The sequence below is a fragment of the Protopterus annectens genome, chromosome 12.part0 (genome assembly GCF_019279795.1).
Source record: "Protopterus annectens isolate FY-2018-M chromosome 12.part0, PAN1.0, whole genome shotgun sequence".
In the NCBI taxonomy this organism is placed as follows: domain Eukaryota; kingdom Metazoa; phylum Chordata; order Ceratodontiformes; family Protopteridae; genus Protopterus; species Protopterus annectens.
The window spans coordinates 1,552,081,815-1,552,107,339 of NC_056746.1; the positions used below are offsets into that span (position 1 = coordinate 1,552,081,815).

Below are 25,525 nucleotides of genomic sequence, written 5' to 3' on the forward strand. Positions count from 1 at the left end.
TCTGACAACTCTTCTCCTCCTTGGCCATGTTCTGTTAACAGCAGCATAGACTCCAGCCTGTTGCACATACATGTGAATTAAAGCAACAGCAGCCTTAAAATTCTTTCTGTGTAGACTCTTTTCTGTAGCTGATTTACAATAGGTTTTGGAATTCACAGGTAAAACCAGCGCTGAGTCTACACAGTTGCTTTAGAGCTTGTTGAATAGCTACTTCATCTTGGATTGGTTGATTAGCATACAGTTCAGCTGCTTATGCTATAATTAGCATGTCATGGTGTTTACCATGGTTATGCCGCATTACACGTCGTGTAGAGCTGCTTACTGAATACAAAACAGTGTGTTACCTTGTGCGCATTACAGCATGATGCACACATGGTTTTAACAGACTGTGTAGGGTTTATTGAAACTGTCTGATTTATCTTTTTCATGCCCCTTCTGGACAAAACTTCTCAAATCAGCAATGCTTTGAAGAAAAAAAAAGACAGGTGGTAACCTTATCAATTAGGTGTACATTCACTTTTTCTTCCTCTTCCTCGCCCTGTCTGCAATAAAGGCAGTAAAAACTGTTTCAAAACACTCTTTTAGTCCATTGATCAGCTGACATCTGTAGGACTAACAGCCTGTGCAAGATTGTGGGTAGTACCTGACAGGGGCAGCCACATAGTTCCTTATGTCTGTGCCACGTCATGCAGACTAAGACAAATTCCTCAGACAAACTATATGAAAAGGTAATCTCAAAAAGTGGATGGGCTTTCCATTCTTTTGACTCCAAAGCAAGGGAATAATAGATTCATAAAGTACAAACAGGTTTCTGGTACCTAAAAATACTGAAATCATATTGTAAGGAGAAAAGCAACCGACTTGTTGGCTGTTGGTGGAGCACCCACCAAGAGGAGAAAACGCTGAGAGAAGAAAGGAGCCACTTTTGAGATTTTAATTATTTTTCTTCAGATTATTTGTTAAGATTTCTGCATTGCCGCCTACTTTGTGGTGTTTTCCAGCTTGCTAAACTTGATATCTGTATTAGGAACTGTATTTAGAACACACCTAGAGCCTGTTTACTGCATTTCCTGTGTTGCACTTATTTTAAAATCGTTTTTTTCTTAAAACTTGCATTTTACCTGTCTCTGGCCTAGCACTCAAGTATGGGGTTATTTATTGCACTGTTCTAACTTGTTGCTACTTGTGTATCTCTGCTATCTTTAAACAAAACAAACAAAAAAAAAATCTTGCTTTTTTCCCACTTTCTGAAATTTAAAAAAGTTCAGTTACAGATTTGCTGTTCTGAACTGTTTGTAAGTTTTGTGGAGGCCATTGCTTGCTTGGGCTAAAGGGAAGTCTCTGTGTTCATCAGTGGCAGTGGTAAACACTGAACAGCCTGCCTGCCCCTGTGGGAGTGGTTACTGCCTTGAAACTGTAGTTTTATTGGCCATTTTGCGTCAATTCCAAACTCCTTGATCCCCCTCTCTTAAAACCCGATTGCCTCGTGGTTTTGGCGTCTTTTCAGACTTGTTGGCTGTTGGTGAAGCACCCACCAAGAGGAGAAAATGCTGAGAGAAGAAAGGAGCCACTTTTGAGATTTTAAGTATTTTTCTTCAGATTATTTGTTAAGTTTTCTGCATTGCCGCCTACTTTTTGGCGTTTTCCAGCTTGCTAAACTTGATATCTGTATTAGGAACTGTATTTAGAACACAACTAGAGCCTGTTTACTGCATTTCCTGTGTTGCACTTATTTTAAAATCGTTTTTTTCTTAAAACTTGCATTTTACCTGTCTCTGGCCTAGCACTCAAGTGTGGGGACATTTGTTGCACTGTTCTAATTTGTTGCTACTTGTGTATCTCTGCTATCTTTAAAAAAAAAAAAAAAAAAAATCTTGCTTTTTTCCCACTTTCTGAAATTTAAAAAAAAGTTCAGTTACAGATTTGCTGTTCTGAACTGTTTGTAAGTTTCTTGGAGGCCATTGCTTGCTTGGGCTAAAGGGAAGTCTCTGTGTTCATCAGTGGCAGTGGTAAACACTGAACAGCCTGCCTGCCCCTGTGGGAGTGGTTACTGCCTTGAAACTGTAGTTTTATTGGCCATTTTGGGTCAATTCCAAACTCCTTGATCCCCCTCTCTTAAAACCCTCTTTTGCACGTTTTTGCACATAGCGCAGCATCGGCCAGCGCTACTTAATCAGGTTTAAACTATTCCTGGCTCCACAAAGTCTGCTCTTCACTTTTTCCCTTAGAACTGTTCCAAATCTCAAAGTAAGCACTCTATTTTCCTTCTAAAACCCAGCAGTAGCTAGGATAAGTGTCTTATAAGTAAGCACTAATAAACTAAAGCACTACACCCTCTTATACTCCCTTTAAGTACTTGGCTCCCTATTGGTCCTTTTTGATCAAGTCAAAAAGTAATTCCTTATACTATTCTGGCATGTCCAAAAGTCAGTTTCAGGTTTACTCTCCAGTCCAGCTGGTGAATATGGGAATCTTGAGGCAATGTTACAACTGCCTTATGTACACAGACCACCCTCTCCTCTTCCCAATAAGCTCAAATATATGTGAGAGATGCAACTATATAGCCAAACTGGATGGTGAGCTCTCTCAACATAGTACTGGCACGGTCAGTCTGGAGGAGAAGGTAATCACACACACCACAAATCCAGTCTCACATAGACCTATCGCAACAGCAAACCAAACACATAAACACACAAAAACATACTTGGAGGCTCTAAATAAAAACCTGCCCAAGCAACAGAGACCTCCAAAGCTGACATCCAAGCAACCGCTACCCCACAACAATACTCACGTATCACATAGTTCACAAAATCAGTGTGCCACACAGTCACAGCCCTTAAGGCTAAACAACACACCTAATACACTTGTAATAGGTGACTCTATCGTCAGACACACTGACGTCCCTCTCACCAGGCTGAACAAGGAGAAGGTCACTGTAAGCTGCTTGTCAGGTGCCAGGATCCGCCACATAACACAAGCACTCAGGTCACTCCAAAGCAAGTACAAATATGACTCCATCATTGTCCATGCTGGTGTGAATGACCTGAGATGTACCTCCCTGGATTACATGAAAAGAGACATAGAGGAGCTCTCTGATCATGTGGCCCAGGCCGGTATGACCCTGACCTTGAGTAGCATCTTACCCTCACTAAGAATGATACCACAGTATAAAGACAAAATGATCAATTTCAACAATTGGCTAAAGTATTGGTGTCACTCAAAGGGGATCCAGTGTCTGTCAGCCTGGGATGATATGCTTGACAAGCCATGTTGCTTCACTAGGGACGGCTTGCACCTGTCACCCCTGGGTTTTCTAATACTGGCCAAGGCTGTTGCCACCCCCATAGTGCCTTTTTTAGGCAAGGCTCAAAAGACAAACCCACCTCCTTAGACAACACAAGGAAAAAGAAACTAAGGGTAATGCTGCTCAATGCCAGAAGTCTAAACCTCAAGATGCATGCACTCGAGGCTCTCCTCAGTATGGAAAATATCGATATCTGTGCAGTAACAGAAACCTGGTTCAAGGCTCCCGAGAGCACCCCAGCACTACCAGGCTATACCTCATACCATGCTTTTCGGCCCCAAAACTCAGACCGAACCACAAGAGGAGGGGGAGTGTCCATATTCATCAAAGATACCCATACTTCCAGGCTAGTGGCACTGCACAAAGCATCTGAGACCATCCATGTGCAACTAACAGTGGGCAAAACTGCCTTCCAGTTTGTAGCCTGCTACAGACCACCCTCCCAAACTCAGGAACCCCACTGGGCTTTCCTGAAGACACTGGAGAATATGAAGGTCTCTCCAAACACCATTATATTGGGTGACTTTAACTACCCAAACATAGACTGGAAGCACTACTCAAGCCCCAACATCGTAACCCAACGGTTCCTAGAATTTATAAACTCAAATGCTATGGAACAACTGGTCACCACTCCCACAAGAGAGGAAAACATATTGGACCTGATCATCACCAACATGGGGACTCTATGTTCCATACCAGAGGTATACCCCTCATTGGTAGGATCTGACCATAAATTAATCACTATGGACATCCATATCCTGTCCCCACCCCCAGCAAAGGAAACCATGGTCAAAAATTTCTCAAAAGCAAACTTCCCACTTCTCAAAACCGAGGTGGAATCCTTCAAAGCCCCAGGGCCAGTGGAAAATATGGCCCAAACCGCAGAATCCTTTACAAATGCATTCTATGGATACCTACAGAAATGCATGGATCGTGCTATCCCAAATAAAACCAAGACACACTCCTCCAAGGGCAGGAGACCTGTCTGGTGGACCCCAGCCATAAATAAGCTGTACAACAGAAGGAGGAAGCTACTACATGATAGAGCAAAATCCCTGAAAGGGAAGGCAACTCTGATCAGTACTAGCAAGAAACTATGATCCCTCATAAAATCATCTAAGGCTAGCTTTGAAAGAAAAATTGCACAAGACACTAAAGATAATCACAAGGCCTTCTTTAGTTATGTCAGAAACCTGGGTGGAAACTCCCAGATATGCTCTGAGTTAGTGCAAAATGACAAAAAATACACTGAACCCACAGACATTGCCAACATCCTGGCAGACAGGTTCAGTGCAAACCCCCCCCCCCCAAATGAGCAAATGACTATCCCAACAGAGTGTAGCCTCCCTGACATCACAGATGCACAGGTGAGAGCTGCCCTCTCCAAAGCAAAAAACACAGCATCAATGGGCCCAGACGGTGTCCCGGGCTGTGTTTTACACAAGCTCCAAGAAGAACTGAACCCTCACTTAAAATCACTATTCAGTCTCAGCCTTACAACAGGATATGTACCCAAAGAATGGTGTACAGCAACAGTGGTCCCACTCCATAAAGGTGGTGCCACAACAGACCCCGGAAACTATTGCCCTATAAGCCTAACTAGCCTGGTCTACAAAGCTATGGAGCATATCATCATGGAACTCATAAACAAAGACATTGGGAACCTCCAAACACTGGATCCTACCCAATTCGGCTTTAAGGGCAGATCTTACCTCTTGAACCTGGTCGATTTCTTTGAAACAGTCACCAAGGCCATAGACAAAGGGAAGGTAGTCCACACAGCCTACCTTGACCTTGCAAAAGCCTTCGACACAATACCCCACACGGGCATCATAAATAAGCTCACCAACTTAAATATCAACCCCTGTGTCACAAGATGGGTTGCAAACTGGCTTAGGGATAGAACCCACATGGTCAGAATTGCAGGTGCCATGTCAGACTCTACACCAGTTACAAGTGGCATCCCACAAGGCTCAGTCCTGGGACCTCTCTTGTTCGGTATATATTTCTCTGAGGTACAGGCTAACACAGGAGGACTATGGCTGAGAAAGTTTGCAGATGACTGCAAACTGGGGGCCATAATCGACTCACCGGCTGACACAAGCATCCTCCAAAAAGGTCTCACAGAGATGGATAACTGGTGCCAGAGCCATGGCCTAAAGCTAAATGCCAAAAAGTACATAGTCATCCCCTTTGGAAAAAACAAAGTGCCCACAAATTACCACATAGATGTTCTTCCATTAAGTACGGAAGAAGTAATTAGGGATTTGGGGAGCCAAGTAGATTGCAATCTCTCCTTTGACAATCACATTGCCAAAGTGGTTAGAAAGACATTCTATATAGCCCACCTTATCACGAAGGGGTTCACATCTAGATCAAGAGAGGTCATTGTGCCCCTCTACTCATCACTCATCAGGCCCATAATTGAATACAATGCCCCATTTTGGATGTACCTTACCCGACACCTGCTGCAACTGGAAAGACCCCAAAAGTACCTCACCAAGAGGATCAAGGGACTCAAACAGATGCCCTACGCAGTTAGGCTAAAGAACCTCCAGCTCTACTCAGTTGCTTACTGCCTACACAGAGGCGACCTGTGCCTGACGTATAAAGCCATGTCCAACCCAGAATTAATGGACATGCTCCACCTCAAGAAATCCAAATCCATCAGAGCTACACGCTCCAGTGACTTAAACCTCAGCACAGAAATAAATAGAACATGCTGGAGGGACAGATTCATATCTCAGAGGCTCCCCTCACTCTGGAACAAAATCCCAATCCATGTTAGACAGAGCCCCTCAATGACCCTCTTCAAGAAGAATCTTAACGTTTGGATGGGAGATCGTAAATTTGCCCCTGGGATCTCTTTTGTGTCACTGCTAGACAGAGGCACGGTAAACTAACCTTAAATGGGCTATCTTCTGTGACCTACTATACAGAGGCACAGTCAACTAATCTAAAAAGGGTGGCGAAAGCCAAACACACTCTGGCTAGGCTTGTAAATGCCCTAGGGCAGATAGCCTAGTATCAACCTATGAACCTATGAACCTATAAGGGTTGAGTTAGACTGTAGGATTGGACTTTTCTTTTAAGGAGTAGATAGCACATAAAATTTATGAAATATATTGTTAAACCTCAAAAAATGTCTCAGTAAAGTTCTAGATGACTGAGGGTTAGTATTACTGGTACTAGTGAAAATTATTACCTACTCCACTTTATTGTCCTTTCTAGTGTTTCTAAAGTGCTTCTAATCACAAGTATTTTTGCCTCTGGTAAGGAAGGAACTGCTTGTCCCCAACTGTTATCACTACAGTTGACTATATATATACTTCTAGCAAGGGAACCTCCTACTGTGAGCAATTAATCCTTTTTTTATGACTTAAATCTATTAAAGTTTGTGTGTTTGTGTCTTTCAGCTTTTCCCAGTTAGGGGTCGCCACAGCGGAACTCCGGTCCGCTAATGATTGGTAGTTGATTTTTACGTGCCGAGTTACCAGCCCTAACACACAACCTTCAACGAAGGTATGCCCATTCATGCATGTCTCCACGCAGAAGACGCTCTAGCTGAGAGTCGAACCGGACAGCGTCTTACTGTGAGGCGACAATGCTACCGCAGCACCACCACGGCGGATTATACTTAAATCTATTAAAGTAAGAGGCCTAAAACAACAGAGGAGCTCTTCTTCAGTTCTCATATCTGATAGCTCATTACTGACTGGACACTCCTCACTGTTACCAACCTCAATAAAAGTTATTACATTAGTTAACAAAAATGTTTTTTCAGGGAGGCAAGCCTTCATGAATCCCTATCATGGGTTCTCCATACACATACACACACACGCACACACACGCACACGCACACGCACACACACGAACACGCACACACACGCACACGCGCACACACACACACACACACACACACACGCACACGCACACGCACACACACACACACACACTTGGTGAGTTTGCTTTGTTTTGGAGAATGTAGAAATTCCCAGGATACTAAAGTTTTCATCTTAAATTGCAAAATTCGGGATTCACACATAAGTGATCACATATAAGACTGTCAATCTATAATATGTCAAATACAAGCCTGGCATACATCATTTTATTACAGTAATTTGTAGTATTTCTTTTTCAGAAAAATGTTCCATAGAGATTTATTGTGTCCCCCTCTTCCTTCATTTACTGACTTTCTTCAGCTCTACTGGTCAGGCGGCTCTGAAATGTTTGTGTGTAATAAATCATTTTTCTGATTCTTTGTCATTTTATCCATGGCATTTTTTTAAAATGTGAGCACCGATTGGTGTGAATTTAGTGGGTCATTCTTGGGTCAATGTACAGCAGTATGAGTTACAAAAGTTTTACTCTCTGAAATTCCCTCCAAAGTCTGTAATACAGCCTTTAGAACTGTAAATAATTGTTCAGTGACTGTTATATATAACCATTTATCACAGCATCCCTTTGAATCACAGAAAGCATTATTTATTTCTTGATTTATTTATTGCAGGGAAAATGCAGTTGACATTACTGGTCTGTTGTTTATCTGATACAAGTAAAACATTAGCTCATTCTCCAAATTATTTTATTGATCTATATGTATTTTTGTGATAAAAACAGCTTCTTGAAAGAACCTTATAAAAATGCAACCTAAATCAATAACTTACTTAAAACTGAAGTATTATGTGTTTTAGAACTGTAAAGATTTCTTTAGTTACCGTACTGTCTAGACATTTATCATAATGAACTCTTGAATCACAAATCTTATAACTGTGCATTGCCATATTCTTAACATACATTTTGTCTAAAAGAGTTTCTTGGTATGCATGATTGATGCCATTTCTGAGAAATGCTTGTCATTTAATATAACAAAAAAAAAATCTTTCAAATTGAGAATTGCATACTGTTATAAATTTAGCACTCCATTAACTATAAGTTTATAGTTACCAAAGATTCTGACAGAACCGTGATTTCTTGACAGGAACAAAGGATATAGCCCAATCTAAAAAAATTAAATTTTCTTTTCAAAAAATGGTCAAATTCTGCTAACTTTCTAAGTTTGTTTTAAAAGCAAGTAGGACTGATCTTAGTTTCCAAATCCTTAGAAGGAGATTGCAGTTCATATGCAGCTTTGCAACAGATCCCTACTGCATGTTTTCACCATTAGGTGAGGTGATTTTCTAAATCATGAAATGAAAAGCTTATCCTGGCTTTTCAGGGGAGTGGGTTTCTTTGAACTCATTTATATTCTGAGACATTGAAGTTAGAATATACATGCTCAGGGCTCAGGGAGTGTGAACTCCCAAATATTGGGTACAGAAGATTTTTGCTTCCTGCAAAACAACTTCCCAAATGGCACTTCAGGCTCTTCATTTTGTTGTTTGCAAATTCAAAAAAATTGCCTCTGCAGCACCTATTCAGATTATCTTGTATTATCAGAAGAAACAGCAGCTTTTACAAGAGTAAATCCAGACCATTTTGATATTAAGTATTATTTTTAATAGAACCATAATGAGAAAACAAATGTAAATATGATTATTGTTGTAATAAAAGTCATACAACATGCCGATGCTTTTAAATGGAAGAGAACAAAATACAAATTGTAAGCACCATAAATGTACCAGTGCTGAAAAACTACTAAAAACATTTAATGCATTATCACGCAGTCACTTATACTATTTTTTACTTAATGAAACATTAAAATGGCTGTGCCTTTGAATAATGCTTTCAATACACTCAAACAGGTACAGATCATTCATGAAGACTGACATTGCAAAGGCTGACTATGAAACAGATTGTTAAAAAATGCCAGAAACTCAAAACATTCAGTCTTTTTTTTGGAAGAGGGTGCTGGCCCAACGCCATCTATACAAGGAGAGACATCCCTGCAACTCCCCTCCATTATAATCAACTTTAAAGTCAATGTATCTTGGAGCACTAGATATTTGCATAGTCACCCGCAACAAAACTATATCTGCAAGGTTGGCTACAACCAGACATAATGGTCCCAGTAAAATATTTATTTGACTTTTCCCTTCATTAATAATACATTTAGCGTCACATTAATGCAAATAAACATATCATAGCCTCATAGGATCATAGGAAGTTACTAGGGTATTGGCCTTGAAGCCCTTATAAGCCTAGCTAAGAGTCTAGCCCATGTTTAGACAAGTCAGCACCCAAAGCCCATATCCAGCAGGGACACAGGTGGAATCTCAGGGTGTATTTTCTGTTTCCCATCCAGTTATCCGGGTTGTGCTTGAAAAGTGATAATGAGGTACTCTACTTGACATGGAGAGGGAGTCTGTTCCACAGATGGGGGAGTCTCTGGGACACAAATCTGTCCTGTCAACAAGTCCTACTGATGTCACAGATGAGGTCGAGGTCACGCGTGTGGGTTACTCGAGTGGATCTTGAATTGCGGATCTGCACCAGTCCTATCAAGGCTGGGTCTGAGATTGCTTTGTATGCCAGACAGAGGTCACCTCTGAGGAGTCTGTATGAAACTGAGTAGATGGACAGGGCTTTTAGCCTGTCAATGTAGGGTAGATATTTGAGGCCCTGGATTTTTCTGGTGAGGAACTTCTGTGGTTTCTCCAGCAGCTGCATGTGCTTTGCGAGGTACATGCTGAAGGGGGCTTTGTACTCAATAATTGGCCTTATAAGGGAAGAATACAGGGATGTTATGACCGCCTTATCCCTGGATGAGATGCCCTTACTTATGAGGTGGGCCTTGTAGAAAACTTTCTGTACAACGGAAGCAACATGGTGGTCAAAAGCCAGGTTGCTATCAACCTGGGTGCCCAAATCCCTCACAACTGATTGCATGCTTAGGACATTATTATTAATGTGATAATATGTGAGGACGTCACACTACCAAAGTGAGATGATGATGCATTTTTTGGCATTCAGCTTGAGGCCATGTTTCTGGCACCAGTCATTTGTTTGGGTGAGACCCTCTTGGAGGACGTCCACATCACTTAGGGAATTGATGACCGTGCCCAGCTTGCAGTCATCTGCAAACTTGGTCAGCCATAGTCCACTGGTTTTGGCATGTACCTCAGAGAAGTATATCCCAAATAACAGAGGCCCCTAGACCGACCCTGGGGTACACCACTTGTTACTGGTCTACTGCTTGAGGTAGCTTCCCCTATTTTGATTAGGTGGCTTCTATCAGTGAGCCAGTTTGCTGCCCATCTGATAACATATGGTTTGATGCCTAATTGAGAGAGTTTATCTATTATGCCTGAGTGGGGAATTTTGTCAAAGGCTTTGGCCAGGTCAAGGTAGGCAGTGTGCACCATCTTCCCCTCATCCATGGCTTTGGTGACTTTCTCAAAGAAGTCAACCAGATTTAACAGACATGACCTCTCCTTGACAAAGCCAAACTGTGTGGGGTTGAGTGTTTGGAGGTTGCCAATGTCCCTGCTAATGAGGTCCATGATAATCCATTCCATGGCCTTGCAGATCAGGCCAGTTAGGCTGATGGGTCTATAACTTCCTGGATCGGTGGATGCTCCAAATTTGTGTAAAGGGATGACAGTGGCTGTCCTCCACTCAGCTGGGGCAAAGCCAGTACTCAGGCTTTGCTTGAATAGGGTGCCTACTGGTACTGCAAGTTCATGTAGGATGCAGCCTGGGATGCTGTCGGGTCCCATGGAGGCTGTATTTTTGCTTTTGAGAGGGCAGTGATGACTTGTTCCCTAGAGATAAGGGCAGGGGGGCAGGTACTGGGGATGTCCTGATTTACTGGTGGGGGGGACAGAGGAGTGAAGTTTTCACTGACTCTGTCAACCAGTAGGTTGGCTATATCTTCAGCATTTGTGTATGTGGTGCCCTTGACCACCAGTTCTGAACATATATGGGTGCTTCCTTTGAGACTGCGGACATATGTCAAGAAGGCCTTATGATTGTCTGTAGTAGATGTGACCAATTTGAACTTGAAGTTGGCTTTAGAGGATTTCACTAGTGCTCTTATTTGTTTATTCAGGCTAAGGAGAGATTGCTTCCAATTGGGCAATGACTCCTTCTTGGCCCTGGACAGCAATTTTTTTTCCTTTTGTTATATAGTGGATATAAAAAGTTTACACACCCCTGTTAAAATGCCAGGTTTTTGTGATATAAAAAAATGAGACCACAATAAATAATTTCAAAACTTTTTCCACCTTTAATGTGACTTATAACCTGTACAATTCAATTGAAAAACAAACAAATCTGTTGGGGGGGGGGTGTAAAAAAAAAAAAAAAAAAAAATGTGCAATAAGCTGGTTGCATAAGTGTGCATACCCTTAAACTAATACTTTGTTGAAGCTCTTTTTGATTTAATTACAGCTAATGAGACTCGACTGGGAGGAGTGTCCCAGATTAAATTTACAGTAGGGGCGGACAAATGCAAAGCCACCAAGTTTAAGAACAACACAACAGTCATTGTTGTTTGTTAATGTTTATTCTGAACATTAACAAACAGGCTATATTGGAAATAACATTTGCCTCAGATCTGTGCTGTTTAGATGTCCCTGTGTTAAGTAACCACGTACCCCTCGATTATATTTCCCCTTCATAACAATGTACTCGCTTAAAGCTAGAAGTAGTAACATTTTTACATCCAATTTTTGACAGCCATATAGATATGTTAGAAAAGAAACATTCTTTCTGAGAATGGTTTTATAAGGATAAGTGAGAAATGACTCAGACAAGCATACTACAAATATATCAACAAAAGTAATAACTAACACCTTTAACAAGGAAGATGTTTTCTGAAAAAATAATGGTGACAAAAGAAGAACATATTTTGTCATCTGTTACTGGTCAGTTGGGTAATATAATTTACATCATCTGGAATGTAGTCTTTAAATGGTACAATTTTATTTAAACATATTCTCTAAAAAGCCCTTAGAAGTTCCATGTAGGAGAGTCAATGCTATTTGGTTAACCAGCAACCAAAAAATGATTTTAACTTTATTCAAGAATTAGGGATAAGTACCCATCGCTATGGTGCAGGGGAATAAGACCTTATTACACCCCAGATTAACTGTATTCGACTAGTGGCACAGGCACCATTTGGAACATGCAGAGGAAGATGGGAATTAGTGAGTGGGGCACTTGCCTTGGTCACTACAATAGCAGCATTACAAACAGTGTGCTCTGAACTGTATGCGGTGCATCACTTGGTTGTGAGGTAGAGCACACATGAAAGTGCACATGCACCTGCCAAAGACAGCCATAGCAAATCTTGCAAGCTAGTTGCAAGGTGGTGACGGTTTAGGCATACTCCCCAGCAGCAGTATGATGCTTCAGCAGTGAGTTCACTAGGCCAGGATGTGGGTCAAGTTATGCCCAACAGAGGCTAAGGAGAGTTCAGTAGGCACAATGAATGAAGAGCGGATCTAGGGGCAGCTGATGATCAGGTAAAGGGAGGTATGCCAGAAAAAAATAAGAATGACTGTTAATGGCATGAAAACATCTGTCTTATATTGCATGAATTTCATACCAAATGATGATAAATGCACTGAATTTTGTGCAAAATTAAAATGAATATTGTTCTACAAAAATAATGTTACCCATGCCTTATTTTACACTATACATACTGTTTTTTTTCAGTTATTTTGTTTCATTGAAGTAAAATAATGATTTCAGAAAAGATTAGTGGCATAAGTTGTTTTCAAAGTCATGAAGTAAAGGATTTTGATACTTGTTCTCTTTATGTCTGACAAAACCTCCATCTTTAGACATGTCTATATTAAGGACATATTACAACTAAGAGACTCAACTCCTACTTTGAAGTTAATTGTTATAAACCGAACTATATGTGCTGCATAAATGATTACATTTATTGTAAAGCTTGCATTAATGACACCTTAAACATTTGTTGTCCTTCCCTTTCTTGACATCATCACATTTCCTTTTACTTTGCTCCTTCACCTCTGTCTTTATAAATCATGGCTAAAATGGCATCATGAACATATAAAACATTTAATAATTCATTCACTGGCTGAATATTATTTGGTATACATGGATGCTGCCCAACAGATTTATTGATGAATGTGCTTTGTATTAAGGAATTATTTTTGGTCAATGCTTAACCCCCTTGAATTCTTTTAGCCAACATGACAAGGGTTTGTACTGTTATATTAAATAAAATTGTAAGTATTTTATGTTCATACCTAGCTTTATAGTACTTACTGAGCTTTGGTATATTCTTAAAATGTAACTTCTGACATTGCTTGAAACCAAAATTCTTCATTTGTTTGCAGGATCATTTAGCAAGAAATTCTTAAGACATTTAATAGTGCAATAATATCCATAAAATAACCTTCATTTAATATTCATTTAATTAACCACTGTTCCCGAGAACTATCGCCATATTAGTCTGACAAGCCTGGTCTGCAAGGCCATGGAACGTATCATCATGGAACTCATAAACAAAGACATCGATAACCTCCAAACTCTGGATCCCACCCAGGTCAGGTTTGTGAAAGGCAGATCATGCCTCCTGAACCTGATCGACTTCTTTGAGGCAGTCATCAAAGCCGTAGATGAGGGTAAAGTGGTTCACACAGCCTATCTTGACCTCGCCAAGGCTTTCGACACCATCTCCTATTCTGGAATTATATCTAAACTCACTAAACTAGGTATACATCCCTACATCACAAGATGGGTTGCCAACTGGCTCACTGACAGAACCCACACTGTAAAAGTTGCACACTCCAAATCTGACCTCAAACCAGTGACAAGTGGAGTATCACAGGGTTCAGTCCTGGGACCTCCCCTGTTTGGTATCTACTTCTCTGAAGTACAGGGTAACACAGAAGGCCTCTGGCTTATGAAGTTCGCAGATGACTGCAAACTAGGAGCCATAGTCGAGTCCCCAAATGATGTGGAAATCCTACAGAAGGGCCTTGCTGAGATAGATGCCTGGTGTCAGAGCCATGGCCTCAGGCTCAATGCCAAAAAGTGCATTGTCATCCCCTTTGGTAAAAACTCTGTACCCATGAACTACTATATAGACAGCAGTCTACTTAACACCAAATGTGTGATAAGAGACCTTGGGACCCAGGTGGACAGTAGTCTGTCCTTTGATAGCCACATCACCACAGTAGTCAGGAAGTCCTTCTACGTGGCATGCATCATCATAAAAGGGTTCTCATCCAAGTAAAAAGAGGTCATTGTTCCCCTCTACTCGACACTCATTAGACCCATTATAGAGTACAACGCCTCTTTTGGAATGTACCTCACAAGACATCTGCAGCAGCTGGAAAGGTCACAGAAGTACCTCACAAAGAGGATTACTGGCCTCAAATAAATGCCCTACACTGACTGTCTCAAAAAATTCCAGCTTTACTTCGTAGCATATCGCCTACTCTGAGGTGATCTCTGCCTAACATATAAAGCTCTGTTAAACCCAGAGCTGTTGGACATGCTACACCTAAAGAAATCGCAATCCCTCCAAACTACATGCTCTAGGGACCTAAACCTTGTCACCACAATAAACAGGACATGCTGGAGAGATAGATTCCTGTCCCAGAGACTTCCCATACTCTGGAACAGGCTACCCATCTATGTCAAGCAAAGTTCTTCATTAGCACTCTTCAAGAAAAATCTTGATGAGTGGATGGGAAATAGGAAATACACCCCGGGGATCACTTCTGTGTCTCTGTTCGACAGTGGCATAGGAAAATAACTTTCTTGGGTGGCGTAAGCCAGGGAACCTTGTTGGCTAGGCTTACGTAGACCCTTGGGCCGATAGCCTAGTACCTACCTATGGTGAATCAAGACATAATGAGTAATGCAGTTCCATTTTAGAACAGTATGAACAATTGTCCTCAAGAATGTATTTTTTTTCTTTTGTCTTTCTGAAAGTCAGAGCTGTTGCACTAGCAAAGAAACAGGCTGCAGGACATTCTGCAATGAATCTGCAACATGCTTATACCTAACTTACTGGACAATTTATGTGTCCATAACAAAACACATGCTAATAATCTGAGAAGACCTCTCAAACATTTTATTTATATATGTATGTATGTTTAGTGGGATAGTGGGATAAAATAAAAAAAAAGTTTATTGTTTTGCATTTTTTGCATCCTGGCTAGCTGAATCAGTTTTCCATGACTCCAAATTATTGTTTTTTTCTTTTATTATGTGAGATCAGTTCTTATAATGCAATGTATCCCTGTAGTTTGCATGCACTTGCTGTTTGATTAGCTCTGTCTCTTTAGGATTTCTAGATTATCTGCATGTTTTGCGTTACATACAGTAGGATGGTCACTCTTGATTTAATCATGGAGGTTAAATCACAGTTTTCTGTCAATAAAGGTGTGATACATACGACTGTTATTCACTTTACAGAGATTTGGGAACAATGGATGAGTATGGATACCTCAGGATTGTGGGCCGCTGCAGTGATATGATTATCCGAGGTGGACAGAACATCTACCCTGCTGAGATTGAACAGTTTCTACATAAACATCCCAAGATCCAAGAAGCACAGGTAAAGTATAATTATTCAGCCTGAAGAAAAACAGCATTGACTTTTCCTTTTTCCTTTTTAAGTATTTATTGGTACATTCAGGCCAATAAAGCTAAATCCCACCAGCTGCAGATATACATGTTTCAGCCTTTTCTCTTGAGCTTGTCAGTACAGCATTAGTTGACTGTTTGGCTGTACTTTAGAAACAGAGTTTAAAATCAGTCCTGATGTCCAGCAGGTCTTCTGCTAGTGGGATTTGGCTTTATTGACCTGAATGTAACATTACAGAAAACTAAAAAGTAAAAAGTCGTGGGCATTCAGAAGTCATATAGCTGAAACAATGACATATCCTTAAGTAGTCATTTCCATATATCCCATGTCACTCTACAATAGGGATGTTTAAGATGTTACACAGTAGAGATGTTAGCTTGGTTGGGTCTTACTTGCAGGTTTTACTGAATGGTTTGTCTTTGTAACTTTTTTACTATTAGGTTTGGATATTATTTTGGATATGCTATCACTCTAATGTTTTTAAGGATAACAGGCTTAATATTAAGCTCTGTGTTTCGAATGTATAGCCAAACAATCCACTTATGGTATACTGATGAGTTAAAAAATGTATGAAGCATGCAATTCTACAGCTTGTGGGGTTTGGCTTTATTGGCCTGAATGTACTCATAAAGACTTAAAAAGTAAAAAAAAAAAAAAACTCATAGGCATTCAGAAGCCATGTAGCTGAAACAATGGTGGGTCTTTAAGGAATTATATGAATGTATCCTATGGGCCTTCACTACAGCTGGTTTAAGATACTCCACACTGAAGATTATAGATTGGCTGGATCTTGCTTGCAGTGTATATTTATGGGTATAGGGTACTTGATCGAATGGACAGTTCACTGACACCCAGTAAATTGATATTCTCAAGAAACAAATAACAACATAGGTTCATAGGTGTTTATTAGGCTAACAACCACGAGAGACTTTTTAAGCCTAGCCATGCATCCCGAATCTCTCACAAGTTCTGATACCCTTGATATGCATCAGAGATATAGGTGCCAAACCAGGGATGAATTTTTGGTTTCCTATCTAATTGTCCAGGTTGCACTTGAATTGGATTACGGAGGAACTCTGCTTTGCAAAGCTCTCTTCACCCAAGACTGGACTAGACAGTCAAGAGGAGAAGGTAAACACTTGCACCACACCACACTCAGCACATAGTCCCTCAAAACCTACACCACCAAAACACACACAGAAACACAAAACACAGACCTACATTCGTGGAGTCTCTCAGTAAAATCCTGCCCAAGCAACAGGGACCTCCAAAGCAGAAACACAAGCAGCCTCCACCCCCCAACACAACCCAAATGACACATAGCCCACAAACTCAGTGTGCCACTCAACCACAGCCCATAAGGCATAACAACGTACCCAACACTCTAGTCATAGGTTACTCTATAGTCAGGCACACTGATGTTCCACTCACCAGGCTAAACAAGGAGAAAGTTACTGACAGCTGCCTGTCAGGTGCCAGGATCCGCCACATAACACATGCACTCAGGTCACTCCACAACAAGTACAAATATGACTCTGTCATTGTCCATGTTGGTGTGAATGACCTGAGACGTACTCCTTGGACTACATGAAAAGGGACATAGAGGAGCTGTCCGATCTTGTAGCCCAGGCAGGTATGACCCTAGCCCTGAGTAGCATCCTGCCATCACCCAGAATGATACCACAGTACAAGGACAAAATGATTGACTTCAACAATTGGCTAAGCTTCTGGTGTCATTCTAAGGGGATCCAGTATCTGTCTGCCTGGGATGACATGATCGACAAGCCACGATGCTTTGCCAGAGATGGCCTGCACCTGTCGCCCCTGGGATTCTGGATACTGGCTAAGGCTCTAGCAACCCCTATAGTGCCATTTTTAGGCAAGGTTCAAATGACAACTTCACCACCCTAACTGGTACAGGCAAGAAAAATCTGAGGGTATTGCTACTCAATGCTAGAAGTCTAAACCTCAAAATGCACTCTCTCGAGGCACTCCTTAAAATGGAGAACATCGACATCTGTGCAGTGACAGAGACCTGGTTCAAGGCTCCAGAGAGTACCCCTGCATTACCAGGCTATAATTCATACCACACCTTTCGGCCACCTAACCTGGACCGAAACACTAAAGGCGGAGGCGTGTCCATATTCATTAAGGATATCCACACCTCCAGGCTAGTTGCTCAGTATAATGCATCCGAGATTATCCAAGTGCAACTAACTCTGGGCAAGACCGCAATCCAAACTGTAGCTTGCTACAGATCCCCACCATGCCCCAGGATTCCCACTCCTCATTTCTTAATACACTGGAAAATATTAGGGTAAAACCTAACACCCTAATATTGGGCGATTTCAACTACCCTACCATTAATTGGAAAAATTACTCATGTACCAACTCTTGTGCTCAACGTTTTCTGGAATTCATAAATTCCAATGTCATGGATCAACTTATCCACACCCCCACCAGGGGAAGCAATATCCTAGACCTGGTTATTACCAAAATGGGCAACCGGTGCTCCACACCAGAGGTCAGTTCCTTGTTGGTCAGATCCAACCATAAACTAATCACCCTAGACATCCACATCCCTCCCCCACCCTCCATTAGGGAAACCACAGTAAAAAATTTCTCCAAAGCCAACTTCACGCTTCTTAAGACAGAAGTGGCAAACTTTACGACACCCATGCTGACGGACAATAGAGGTATGACTGCTGAATCCTACACAAATGCACTTTATAAGCACTTACATGAGTGCATGGATCATGCAATCCCTAACAGAACCAAGATGCTATCCTCCAAAAAAAGGAAGCCAATCTGGTGGTCCCCTGCCATAAACAAACTCTACAACAGAAGAAAGAAACTGTTGCAAAAAAGAGTAAAATCCCATGATTGGAGAAACTCCCTGGTCAGCTTCAGTAAGAAGCTGAGATCCCTCATAAAATCCTCCAAAGCTAGTTATGAAAACAAAATCGCCACTGACTCTAAAGACAACCCCAAAGCATTCTATAGCTATGTCAAGAATCTCAATGATAACACTCAGATCTGCTCTGAGTTACAGCACAATGGCACTGAATATACTGAACCAACGGATATTGCCAACATCCTGGCAGATAGGATCAGTGCTAACTTTACCCCTCTGTCGTCCCCTAAAGGGCCCATCTCTATACCAGAAGAATGCAAAGTTCCTGTAATCATGGCTGCACAGGTAAAAAACACACTATCCAAAGCCAAGAACACAGCATCCATGGGACCCGGCAACATCCCAGGCTGTGTTCTAGATGAACTACAGAACAAACTGGCACCCCACCTAAGTACCATGTTCAATCATAGCCTCACCTCAGGCTATGTGCTCACTGAATGGTGCACAGCGACAGTTATCCCACTCCACAAAGGGGGAGCCACCACAGACCACAGAAACTACCGCCCAATTAGCCTAACGAGCCTGGTCTGCAAGGCTATGGAGCGTATCATCATGGAACTTATAAACAATGACATTGGTAATCTCCAAACTCAGGACTCCACCCAGTTCGGGTTTGTAAAAGGCAGATCATATCTCCTAAACCTGATAGACTTCTTTGAAGCAGTCACCAAAGCCGTAGATGAGGGTATGGTTGTTCACACAGCCTATCTAGATCTCGCCAAGGCTTTTGACACCATCCCCCACTCTGGAATTATAGATAAACTCACTAAACTAGGTATAAATCCCTATATCACAAGATGGGTTGCTAACTGGCTTACTGACAGAACCCACACTGTGAAAGTAGCAGACTCCAAATCCAGCTTCAGACCAGTGACAAGTGGAGTACCACAGGGTTCAGTCCTGGGTCCTCTCCTGTTTGGTATCTACTTCTGTGAAGTACAGGCCAACACAGAAGGTCTTTGGCTAACAAAGTCCTCAGATGACTGCAAACTAGGAGCCATAATCAAAACTCCAAAAGATGTGGACATCCTACAAAAGGGCCTTGCTGAGACAGATGCCTGGTGTCAAAGCCATGGCTCAATTCCAAAAAGTGCATTGTCATTCCTTTTGGTAAAAACTCAGTACCCATGAACTACCACATAGGTGGTAGTCTACTTAACACCGAAAGTGTGATAAGAGACCTTGGGACACAGGTGGACAGTAGTCTCTCCTTTGATAATCACATCGCCACAGTAGTCAGGAAATCCTTCTATGTGGCACATCTCATCACAAAAGGTTTCTCATTCAGGAAAAAAGAGGTCATTGTTCCCATCTACTCGTCACACATTAGACCCATTATAGAGTACAATGCCCCTTTTGGTATGTACCTCACAAGACATCTACAACAACTGGAAAGGCCACAGAAATACCTCACAAAGAGGATTACCGGCCTCAAAGAGATGCCCTATGCAGACCATCTCAAAAACACTGCAGCTTTACTCCATTGCATATCGCCTACTCAGAGGCGATCTCTGCCTAACACACAAAGCTATGTCAAACCCAGAGCTTTTAGACATGCTCCACTTAAAGAAATCCCAATCCCTACGAGCTACACACTCTAGGGACCTAAACCTCGTCACCACAATAAACAGAACATGCTGGAGGGATAGATTCCTGTCCCAGAGACTTCCCATACTGTGGAACAAACTACCTATCTATATCAAACAAAACTCCTCATTAGCATTGTTCAAGAAAAATCTTGATGATTGGATGGGAGATAGGAAATTCACCCCGGGGATCACTCCTGTGGCTCTGCTCGACAGTGGCACAGGAAGATAATTTTCTTGGGTGGCCAATAGCCTAGTACCTACCTATGAACCTATGAACCTGTGAACATGGATGGGGAGCCTGTTTCATAGATGAGCTAGTCTCTGGGATACATACCTATCTCTCCAGCAGGTCCTATTTATATCACAGGCAAGGTTTAAGTCTTTAGAACAGGTAATTCGGGTACTGTTTGTTTTGTGAATATGCAGGAGGTCCATCAGAGTGTGGTCTGGCAATACCCTGTATGCCAGACATTGATCTCTCCTCAAAAGCCTGTAGGAGACAGAATACAGGGATAGGAACTTGAGGCAACCTGCATTGGACATAATACTTACGTCCTGTATTCATTTAGTGAGGAACCTCTGCGGACTTTCCAGTTGTTGGATATACCTGGTTAGGTACATACCAAATAGGGCATTGTACTCAATGATAGGTCTGATGAATGCTGAATATAGTGGAACAATGACTTCCTTGGAGTTAGATGCCATGCCTTTGTTTATAGGTTGCGCAACATAGAATGATTTCCTCACCACTGTAGACACGTGAAGATCAAAGGCTAGATTAGTATATATGTGTGCACCTAAGTCCCTGACTACTGGGTCAACTCTAAGGGGTATGTTGTTAAAATGATAGTTACCAGGGATGGATGTCAGCCCCTCCTGGAGAACATTTTTGTCAGTGTGAGATTCAATGGCAGCTCCTAATTTGCAATCATCTGCAAATATAGTCAGCCAGAGATCACTGCCACTGGCCTTGACTTCTGAGAAGTAAATGCCAAAAAGGAGTGGTCCAACAACTGATCCCTGAATGGTGAAACCTCTTTGTCTGTTTCCTTCTCTGGTTGTATATATGTATATGTATAAATATGTTTTATTGAATTTTAATATTATTATTATTATTACTATTACAATTTTTACAGGTTGAGTGAATACCTTAGGTGTAGTGAGGGAATACATGTTACGAGAATCAGATATATATGTTTACATTAGTTGATAAATTGTTTTATATATAAACACTGTGATATATACTTAAATTAGGTATATATGTTTTTAAATTCCTGATGGTTAGTTAGTTGTACAACCTATCAAAGACGACTTTGGTTACTGTTTTTTTATTTAAATGCAGTATGTTCCAATTAGTATTTGTACTCTGAAGATGCCCTTATGTTATGTAGGGTGAAAGCGCTAAGTACTACTATTACACGTGTATTAATTTATTTTATTTTTGTTTGTGGTGAATTAAATCTTTTCCGAGTGACACCCGTGAGCTTTATTTTGTTTTAATAGGACTCCACTTAAGACTGGCCTCTTTGTAGAGGTGGACTCCCCAGTTATAACTTCCTGTGTCCTGTCTATGAGCCAGTTGGCTATCCACTGGGTGACATATGGGTTTGTACCTAACCTCTTGAGTTTTTCAACAATGCCTGAGTGGGCTATTGTGTCAAATGCCTTGGCCAGGTCAAGGTAGGTAGTGTGAACGATTTTGCCCTCATCCATTACTTTGGTGACCTTCTCAAAGATGTCCATCAGGTTGAGTAGACATGATCTGCGTTTGATGAAATCAAACTGGGTTGTGTCCAATGTCTGGAGGTTTACTATATCTCCATTGATCATCTCCATGATAATTATTTCCATGGCTTTACATATAAGACTAGTGATACTTATGGGTCTGTAGTTTCCAGGGTCAGTAGATGGTCTACTTATGTGCAGAAGGATGACTATTGCCTTTCTCCATTCATGAGGCATGAAGCCTGTTTGGAGGCTACAGTTAAATAGTAATTCCAGAGGCCCTGACAGGTCATGTTTCATGCTATTCAGAAGGCATCCTGGGATATTGTCTGGTCCCATTGATGCAGTGTTGCTGGTCTTAGAGCATTAAGGACCTGTTCCCTAGTAATAGTAGGGAGAGTTTTATTTGATGATATTTCCTGAGGGAATGTTGAGGGGAGAGAGAACTAAAGTTTGACCTGCATTTATCAGCCAGGAGGTTTACTGTATCTTCTGGCTCAGTATAGGTGGCTCTATTTACAATGAGCTCTGCACACAATTGTGTATTGCCTTTGAGGGTGCGGACATAGCTAAAGAATACGTGGTTGTCCTTGGCCTGGGAAGCCAAACTTACTGCAAATTTGGCTTTGGTAGACTTTATTTGTCCTCTGAGTTGTTTGTTTAGTTTAATGAGAGCACTTTTATCCTACTGGGTGCTGCACCTCCAAAGTTTTGCCATGATTTTCTTCCTCCTGTTATACATCTGATTGATTCTGTGATTCCACCAGGGTGGCTTGTTTTTGAGTTAGTTCTGTACTTCTTCCTGGTGAGTAGAGCTCCTTCTGTGCAGCTATTAACGTGCTTGTACAGGGTTTCTGTGAACACTTTTGCATAGGCAGAAGTGTTCTCATGGTTTATAGGGGCTTGAAATTTTGCCAGGTTCTCACTTAATAGCAGGATGTTAGCCTTAGAATAGTTCCTGAATATTCCTGGTTTAGCTGGGGGTCCAGGTTTTATTTTTACCTCAAAGGAGACCATTTTGTGGTCTGGTCTTACCAGGGAAGGCATTACAGTAGGGGGTGTGCAGCACTCTCCCATATTAGTTAGGACCAGATCCAGTATGGTTGCCCCCTGGTTGGTGCATTCACTCTCTGGTCCAGGGAGTTTGTGTTTACAAAATCCAGGACTCTCTGATACAAGTAAAACACAGTGTAAAGAAAACAAATCACAGCATACAAAATAGAAAAAGGCAATAAAGTAATTCAAAATAGAAGAAATAAAAAGCAAACAAACCTTTCCCTCACAGCAAACTGTGGCCAAGTCTGGGTGAGCCTTTCCAGTTAAGCTCTGAAATGTTTTATTTTACCCTTAAATAGAAGGCTTATTTCCTCTCTCCACCCCCTCAGTTCACAGATGATTAACCTTAACTGACCTGTTCTAACTTATGTGTGACTCCTTAATTAGCCTGTTCTAATTTCTGCTTGACTCACAAGAGACAGCACTGTGGTCTATTTTCAAGTTTTAATATGCAGTTAAAAGCAGAATACAAGTAAAACACATTGTAAAGAAAACAAATCACAGTGTACAAAATAGAAAAAGGCAATAAAGTAATACACAATACAAGAAATAAAAATCAAACTAACCTTTCCCTTGCAGCAAACTATGACAGAGTCTGGGTGAGCCTTTCCAGGAAAGCTCTGAAATGTTTTATTTTTCCCCTTAAATAGAAGGTTTAGTTCCAAGCTCCTCCCCCTCAGTTCACAGATGATTAACCTTAACTGACCTGTTCTAACTAAAGTGTGACTCCTTAACTGACCTGTTTTTATTTCTGTCTGACTCACAAGAGACAGCACTGTGGTCTCTTTTCAAGTTTTAATATGCAGTTAAAAGCAGAATACAAGTAAAAGACAGTGTAAAGATAACAAATCCCAATGTAGAAAAAGGCAATAAAGTAATGCAAAATACAAGAAGTCAATATTTTAATATTTAATACCCATTTGTGCTAGCTGTATAATAATGTAAATGTATGCTGCACTGTTGTGGTTAATTTGCTGCACTACTGTTTTTGTATGTACCTATGCATTTAATGCTCTGTTTTAGGACTACTGGTGATTATTTTCTTACTAATGCAAGCAAGCCCTTTCTCCCTAAATGGACTAAGGTGCTGTATTGTGCTTGAACTGTGGTGTAATTGCATAGTTTATTGATCAGCTATTGCCTACCTTGCATTGTTCCACTGGGCTTTACCTACTGCTTTTTCTACAAGTTACCTTGTGGTACCAAGTTATCATGTGGGTGCTCCCTCCCTGCCACTAAAGCATTAAGCAAACCTCCAGTCAATCCCAGAAGACACCATGAACTTTGCCTGACAGCCAGGCTCCATAACAGAGTGCTACTGTGAGGACTTTCCCAAACAAGACATTGAGTGTATGTAGCCTACTGATAAGTGATAGTGGAATAATTATTTTAATATGTAATACCCATTTGTGCTAGCTGCCCTCACATGTGTGTTCTTTAGTAGCCTACCACAGACCGCTTACCTATCTCCCCCTCCGATACTTCTCAACCCTTACTTAAACTACTAAATAGTGGGATTGCTTATCCCTGCTGTACACTATCGCTTTTTGCCACTAGGTGGCAGTATTTCACCAAGTATAAGCTAGGAACTACATTAATCTCTAGGCTTTTTTTCTCCCTTCTTACCAAAGCTGGTTGATTTCTGTTAAATCATACTCCCCATTCTATAGCTCCAACTTACCCACTCCCTCCTTGGGAAACTAACCACAGTTTAATAATTATTGAAAATTACTTTCCCTTACATTTAGGCTATGTTACCTTCTTGCTCAGTCAAATTCTTGCTATTGCTGATACTTTTTTTGCAGTTTTCGGTTCTCTTGCTCTTGCCTGCTCCATTCACCCTTCGGGCTCACTTCGCTCTCCTCCCTGCCCCCAGTTCCCACCCACCCCCAGTGCTGCTACACTTATAGCCCATATAGCCCCACCCCTTCGACAACAGCCTATTACCATCCCATAGTCATCAGGTCCACTCCCGCTTCCATATCACACCCTCCTGCTCACAACCACCCCCTCTGCAAACCCAACACACACCATGCAAGGCATACTAGCATTACTATTACTAGCTCACTACTCTAGCTTACACCACATCCATACACTCTAACATACCATTAAACACTACCTTCCACATAGCACACAACCACACAAACACACACACACACAAATTCATAAAAACATAGTAATATGCTCCACACTATTTAACAATAACTCATTACTCTACATGCAGAAAACAGCAACCACACTACCTCACAATAGACAAACAGTGTCTAAAAAACACATAGACATAGCCCATGCCATAAAACTCATACTATTCCTCAGAAAATGGCTACTAATCTCAGGGGACCTACACCCCAACCCAGGTCCATGCAACCCAATTCTATCACAGAAATGTAACTCAGATCTACTTATTGTCAATATAAACA

At 41.3% G+C, this 25,525-nt stretch overlaps 1 protein-coding gene across 1 annotated transcript in view; it reads left to right on the forward strand.

The window, feature by feature from the left end:
- Nucleotides 1-25,525, forward strand: part of LOC122817288 (medium-chain acyl-CoA ligase ACSF2, mitochondrial-like) — a 1,483,010-nt gene that overhangs the window by 1,256,719 nt on the left and 200,766 nt on the right. Inside the window, exon 13 of the mRNA XM_044090514.1 lies at nucleotides 15,650-15,791. Coding sequence (XP_043946449.1) covers nucleotides 15,650-15,791 — 142 coding nt within the window. The remainder of the gene's footprint in view (nucleotides 1-15,649; nucleotides 15,792-25,525) is intronic.